Source organism: Neophocaena asiaeorientalis, unplaced genomic scaffold (genome assembly GCF_003031525.2).
Source record: "Neophocaena asiaeorientalis asiaeorientalis breed wild unplaced genomic scaffold, Neophocaena_asiaeorientalis_V1.1 scaffold317, whole genome shotgun sequence".
Taxonomy (NCBI): domain Eukaryota; kingdom Metazoa; phylum Chordata; class Mammalia; order Artiodactyla; family Phocoenidae; genus Neophocaena; species Neophocaena asiaeorientalis.
This window is the reverse complement of record NW_020173114.1, coordinates 3,292,721-3,299,430: the sequence shown is the minus strand read 5'-3', so window position 1 is coordinate 3,299,430 and position 6,710 is coordinate 3,292,721. Positions and strand designations below refer to the sequence as shown.

The following is a 6,710-nucleotide window of genomic DNA, read 5'->3' as shown; positions in this document are numbered from 1 at the left end:
TGTCGCGCGCGGCCACCACCTCGGAGAGCCGCTGGGCAGCTCCGAGGGCACGCGGCTGCCTGGGCTTCGCGGTCGCTGCACCTGCCACGTACGCCGCCGCCGCTGCCGCCTGGTGCCAGGCTGTGGGCAGACCCTGGCGGCGGCAGCAGCGGCGGCGGCGTCGGGGTCACCTCCTGCTGCCTGCACCTCCGTCTAGCTCTCCTGCGCAGCCACCGCCGCGCCACGTGCGCGATCGTTCCTGGAGCGCACGCTCGGTGCTTCCTCAACAATTTTTGTAACTTCCCCCCCTATCTTCCTTTCCCCAAAACTCCTACTTTTTGCATTAGGGTAAAAAAAAAAAAAGTGTCGCAAGTATCCACGGATTGCCACCTCCCAATTTTCCTTCCCTCCCCGCCCCACTTTTTTTGTTTGTTTGTGTTTTAAGCGGCGACAACATTGTTTCGTGTTATTCTGCTTTACGATCGATAGCTTCCTTTGCTTGGTCGGGGCGGCAGCGGAGCGGCGGAGTGGCGTGGACCTCATGTAGAAATGACAACAATGGAAGGGGCCAGCGGGTCGAGTTTTGGAATAGACACGATTTTGTCCAGTGCCAGTTCGGGCAGCCCCGGCATGATGAATGGAGATTTCCGCCCGCTCGGCGAGGCCAGGACCGCGGATTTTAGGAGTCAGGCCACTCCGTCTCCCTGTTCGGAGATTGATACTGTAGGAACAGCGCCTTCCTCTCCTATCTCGGTCGCCATGGAGCCCCCGGAACCGCATGTGATAGCGGACGGCCCCCAGCATCACCACCACCTCCACCACAGCCAACAGCCGCCGCCGCCGCCGCCGCCGCCGACAGCCGCGGCCCCCTCGCAAAGTTTGCAGCCTTCGCCGCAACCGCCGCCGCCGCAGCCACCCGCCCAGCAGCTGGGCTCGGCCGCCTCGGTCCCCAGGACTTCCACCTCTTCTTTTTTAATTAAGGACATCTTGGGCGACAGCAAACCTCTGGCGGCGTGTGCACCGTACAGCACCAGCGTCTCCTCTCCCCACCACACCCCGAAGCAGGAGAGCAACGCAGCACACGAGAGCTTCAGGCCAAAGCTCGAGCAGGAGGACAGCAAAACCAAACTCGACAAGCGGGAAGAGTCCCAGAGCGACATCAAATGCCACGGTGAGTCGCGCCGCCTTGGCTCCCTCAGCCGTCTAGCTTCTCCTCCTCTTGCTTCCCTGTCTCCCCTTCTGTCTCCCGCGAATCTCTGTTGGGATTCGAAGGCGATTCTCAGCTTCTAAGGCGATAGCGCCACGGTCAAAAACTGCAAGCGGGAGGGAGGCCTGGGCGTGCGATTTGGAGACTCGTCCCAAGTTCTGATTATTGTTACATTTCTACCTCCCAACCCTCACCGCCATCCAGCTCCTTTCTTTGTTTTACTTCATTTTAATTTATTAGGAAGGGGGCAGAGGTGGAGGGTATCTGACGGGAAATACTTTAGTGTTTCGTAGTGCCTAGGGGTGTGATCACAACGTGGTGCTTATTATTTAATGCAAATCATTCCATCCTTCCTACACACCGTATTTTCTGAACACTGGAACGGGAATTATCAGATATAGCGAAGGGAGAAATTCCGAAGCGATTAACAGGGAAACTTTTTTTAAAAAATTATTAGATCGTGATTAATATAGGGAAGGCCACACGGTAAAAAATTATAGAGTTCCAATTAAAAAAAATAATCTTCCTACCCCATGGTGCTAACTGAATATCTGTATTTCAGTAAGAGTTTTGGCCCCTTACAAGTAAATTGGGAGGTAGCATTTATGAAAGTAAAATTTTATGGAATTGGATATCTATTTTTGTAAAATCAAAAGATGGCAATGGAATTGTCCTTCAACTCCTTTTTCCCACCTTCTCCCCAGAGAATTTCATAAGTGTTCTGGTCTTTGCATAGCAAAAGAGTTTTAACATATGAGGAGAGTTCTCTTTTTTCCCTTTACTGATAAGCTTATTATTATTATTAATCTTTGTCCTCTCTGGGAAAGATGTGTGCTGACTGTCTGGAAGGTAGGATATTGCCTCTTCATTTTACTATTGTATCATTAGCATAATAGTGCCCAAAACAGATGTACAGTCTGGTCTGGCGATTTTTTGTGCACCAACCTCCCCAGTGGGTCAATTAGAGAGATTATGGTTCTTCCTGCAGGGAAGATCAAGGAGCGCAGCAAAAACGGGTACAAACAGAGGGATTGACATATCGATTTCCCAGCATTTCAGTAAAAAACCAAAGTTGACAAATAGAATCCGGAAATCTCTGGGCTGTCACCTGGATGGGCTCAGTGATTTTGAGCTGAACGCAATGTCTGGGAGACATTCTTTCTGAAGCTTTAAGAGACCTGATGCAAGCAGCTGCAGAGAGCTTGATCCAACATTTCCCAAGTGCATCTGAAAAAAGGAAAACAAATGCCTATAACTTTTAGTAAACAGGAGAAGTAAAATGAAAAAAGTGCCCCCTTCTCAAAAATAAAAAAAAAGTTGAAAGACCTTTTAAAAACTAACACATAAGAAAATATGAAGTCAGGGTGAAAACAGTAATGGAAAGGGACAGGGTCTCCCCCCAGTCAAGGAAACAATTAAGAAAAGGACCCTTTATCATAAAGTTTTTTTTTTTTTCATTTTCATTTCCAAAGACGGGAAGATCCAGCACTCTTTTGGAACCCTCTTAGGAGCTCTGCACAAGGCTCCACACTCCCTAGTCAGCAGTTGGTCCTCTTCCTCCATACTGGCTAAGGTCCAAGTATGTTTATAAGGAAGGTGACAGAGTATAGTTCCCCCACCCCCAGACCAGCAGCTGGCTTGGGAATGTGGAAGTGTGTGCCAGGAGGACACTCCATCCTTCCCCATTCCAGGCTACCTTACGGCCGTGTCTGGGTTTCTATGTAGGAACAAAGGAGGAAGGAGACCGGGAGATTACGAGTAGCCGAGAGAGTCCCCCTGTGAGAGCCAAAAAACCTCGCAAAGCCAGGACGGCTTTCTCCGACCACCAACTCAATCAACTGGAGCGTAGCTTTGAGCGACAGAAGTACCTGAGTGTGCAGGACCGCATGGACCTGGCAGCTGCGCTCAATCTCACTGACACCCAGGTCAAGACCTGGTACCAGAACCGCAGGTAAGGGAGGCTATGTGGGAGAGCAAAGGCGTCTGGCCATCCAGGTCAAGATTACTACACCAATCTTCTTCCCTCCTGGCCTTGGAGACACTAAGGACTCAGAGGGCCCTGAGCTGGCAGTCGGGGGCTTTCTGGCTGGAGGAGGGATTAGCCACACCTCCAAGGTGAAAGGGATCGTTGGGTAGCTGGAGTTTGGAGAATTTTGCACTTCTAAGTGTCCTTAACATATGATAGTTTCTCCCTCAAACCTGAGTGGCTGAAATTTACCCCATTTTGCCCCCAAATCAATCAAGCCACACCTTTTCAAACTGAGACATCGATGTAGGAGACACTCAGGCCCATAAAACCTGTGCATTGCACCATTTTGGGCCTGCCCCAGGATGGCTCCAAATATCTATAGCCAGTCACACAGTCTGGCTGTATCCATCCTGGAAGAGCTGACCCACTGGCCTCAGCTTAAAAGTCCTTGCTTGTCCTGTGAGGCAGTTGGAAGAGGTAGAGTTGGCAGCCGGTCAGGCATCTAGACTGAGGGTCTGTCCCCTATTCTGGCCACCTCAGAGCCCTCCAGGAACCATGGCTTCCCTTGAAAGGAAATTAGGAAAGGGGCTGAGAGTACTTGTAGGCCCCTGAACTGCAGTGTGAACCCAACCTGTGCGGTCTGGGGCCGAGGTTATGCCGAGTTTCCAAGCCTGACGGTTGTCTCCCTTGTCTCGATTTTCTCTCCCCCTCCTTTTCTCTCATTTGTGTTCTAATCGTCCATAAGTGTGGTTGGAAATGCCCATCCAGTTGTCATCTTTACCATAATTTTCTGTCTCATTACATACGGTTTCAGCCACCCTAATTCTGTCTGAAAACATTAGTGTCATTGGTAGCCAATTTAAAATGGGCGACATGTTTATTAATTTGGCTGGAGCTGCCGGGTATGGAGGGCCCACCAGCCCTGCGTTCCGAAGGAGGCATCTGATAAAGGCCTACTGCCTCTTCTTCTAGTGGGGTGCGGTGGGGGAGGGAGGAGACTGAGAGGAGCTGATCACAGGTTTTAATTGTTACTCTCTCTCAGGGGAGAAAAGATCCTGAAATGCATTTTTCCCCTCCTGGAATGGCCCCGAGGTACTGTCCCCATGGGAGAGTCCTCCCTCAAACGAATTCCGTTTTGAAACCCTTGTCACCTTCCTGGCTCTTAAACTGCCCCCCCCCCAACACCTGCCGTAAGGTCCTGTCAGGCCGGTGAGAGAGATGTGTCTCCACAGCCCTGGGGACCAAGAGGGCCAGGGGTCCAAGGCCCAGGAGTCTCTGTGTCCCTTTGTTTACGGTTTCTTCTCACTCAGCCTGGAGGAAAGGGGGAGGGGCAGAGAGCAGACATTCTGGGATTGCTGGGGAGCCACTTGGGGAAGGAAATTAGAGGAGGAGGGAGAAGACTGCCTATAGAAAGAGTGGTCTCCGTTGGCCTCCAGGAAAGTTTCAGGCAGTAGCCAAACAGTAAGGGGGGGGCAACGTCAGAGCAAAAAGTCAGGAAAAGGTAGCAAAGATTGGAGAATTTTATTTATGAATGTCTCAGACATTGATGGCATCGTTTGGGAAACTGACTTGGATTTGGGTGATTCTGGGACGGAGAGGGTGGGATAGGGGGCAAGGAGGTGTGCTTCATTCCTGGTTCTTAGCGCTCTCTAAGTCTTCCTGTGCTCCCCAAGGAAGAGAAGGCAGGTGAGGGGGGGAGAACGGGCCTTGGTGCCTGGGCAGTGCCCACAGCTGCAGGGTGCACGCACGCCTGCTTTTATTTCAGGACCAAGTGGAAGCGGCAGACTGCGGTGGGCCTGGAGCTGCTGGCCGAGGCAGGGAATTACTCGGCACTGCAGAGGATGTTTCCGTCGCCTTATTTCTACCACCCAAGCTTGCTGGGCAGCATGGACAGTACTACCGCCGCGGCGGCCGCCGCCGCCATGTACAGCAGCATGTACCGGACTCCTCCTGCACCCCATCCCCAGCTGCAGCGGCCCCTGGTGCCCCGAGTGCTCATCCACGGCCTGGGGCCTGGGGGACAGCCGGCCCTCAATCCCCTGTCCAACCCCATCCCAGGCACCCCACATCCCCGGTGAAGAGCAAGTCACTGTCCCTCCCTGTCCCCTCCCCGACCCGGACAGCTGCCCCTCCTCTCCCGGCACCAGGCTGTCCGGTCCCTTGCAGCCAACCGGGTAGCAAAGAAGTAAGAGAAGAAGACACTCACCAGCGGGTGGAGGGGGGGCCCAAAGAGGAGCCAGCCCTCCACTCTCCATCTCCCCACCCCCAGAGACAGGGCTGGAAAGCTCCCCACAGGAGTGTGACTGGCGAAAACGCCGACTCCACACAAAGTGCGACCAGTAAGTGAAAACATCAACAAAAACAAAACCTCAAGTTCTTTTTAAAAAATGACTTTAGGGACAAGCAGGAGGGAGGGAGGGGGGGTGGGGTAAGGAGGGAAGAAAGAAGGGCACGGAGAGGAAACCACACAGGCAGAGAGAATTGTAGATGAACAGCCTCAAATTCCGAGGCAGAGGGCGTTGCCGTGGACATTCCGACTGCCCCAGAGAAAAGAGGAGGGTAACTGAGAACTTTGCACTGATTTCTCATGACCTTTTTTCTTTTGGAAAAGTGGCATGCTCCATAATATGAAAAAAAAAAATGTACATTGGAAAGACTGAGTGATAAGTGATATATCATATTTATTATATGTTGTCCAAAAAAGTCACTTATATACATTAGTAAAACATGATTTTTCTTTTCATGTCTTTTTGATTCAGTAAAATAAATGCTTAGACAAAAATATAGATTTTTTTGTGATTGAAAATTACAGAAATAAAGTTTATCTTTTTTTAACAAGCGATGAAATCCAAGGGAGCTGATTTTACTGAAGCAGAATGTACCATGATGAAATGTGTCACTTGGTTTAGGAAAACAAAATCCCTTCCGGAATATTAGGAATTTACCAAATCTGTAAAGATGTTGGGCTGACTTGTATAAAAACAGCTCCATTTTTCACGGTGGCCTCTTCCGAGCCGTTATTCGATATGTGTGAACTTCTTTCTTTTTAAGTGGAAGATTTCAGAGCAGTTCGTGAGGCGCTTGTCGGCTGTTGGTGCTTGCCAAGTAGGCGGCCAACTTTCCCTGCTGTCCCGGCCTGCCTGACAGCCCCAGCCGAACCGGGTCTGTCCACCCCTCCTCCTTCTCCTAGGGCTCCTCCTGGGGCGATGAGGGTCCAGAGCGCTGGGCAGCGGAGACGCCGGCAGGGGCTGGGCTGCGGGCGGGCGGGCGGACATGCGGGCCTCGCAGCTGTTCTGCAGCCCACGGCCGGGCGCCCGCACGGCAGGACAGCCTGCAAGCAGGAGGCTGCAGGGCGCGCAATTAGGGCGCCCGGGGGGTCTCGAGAGGCCTAGCTAACAAACCCTGGTCGTGCTTTGATCCTGGTCTTCTCATTCCCTAGCGGGCATCCAACCCCTAGCCCCGAGCCAAGTCTCTTGTCCTAGTGAGTTGGCTGTGCTGGGATGTCTGGAGCGGAGTGCAACTGGCCGAGACAGGTGTGCCAGGCTTTTTATCCGC

The 6,710-nt window shown here is 52.0% G+C and overlaps 1 protein-coding gene across 1 annotated transcript; it reads left to right on the top strand.

Moving 5' to 3' along the window:
- The first annotated feature begins 528 nt into the window (after positions 1–528).
- Positions 529–5,233, top strand: BARHL2 (BarH like homeobox 2). The gene is made up of 3 exons (XM_024743637.1): positions 529–1,150; positions 2,912–3,137; positions 4,921–5,233. The coding sequence occupies exons 1-3, from the start codon at positions 529–531 to the stop codon at positions 5,231–5,233; spliced, it is 1,161 nt and encodes a 386-aa protein (XP_024599405.1).
- The last annotated feature ends 1,477 nt before the right edge of the window (positions 5,234–6,710 follow it).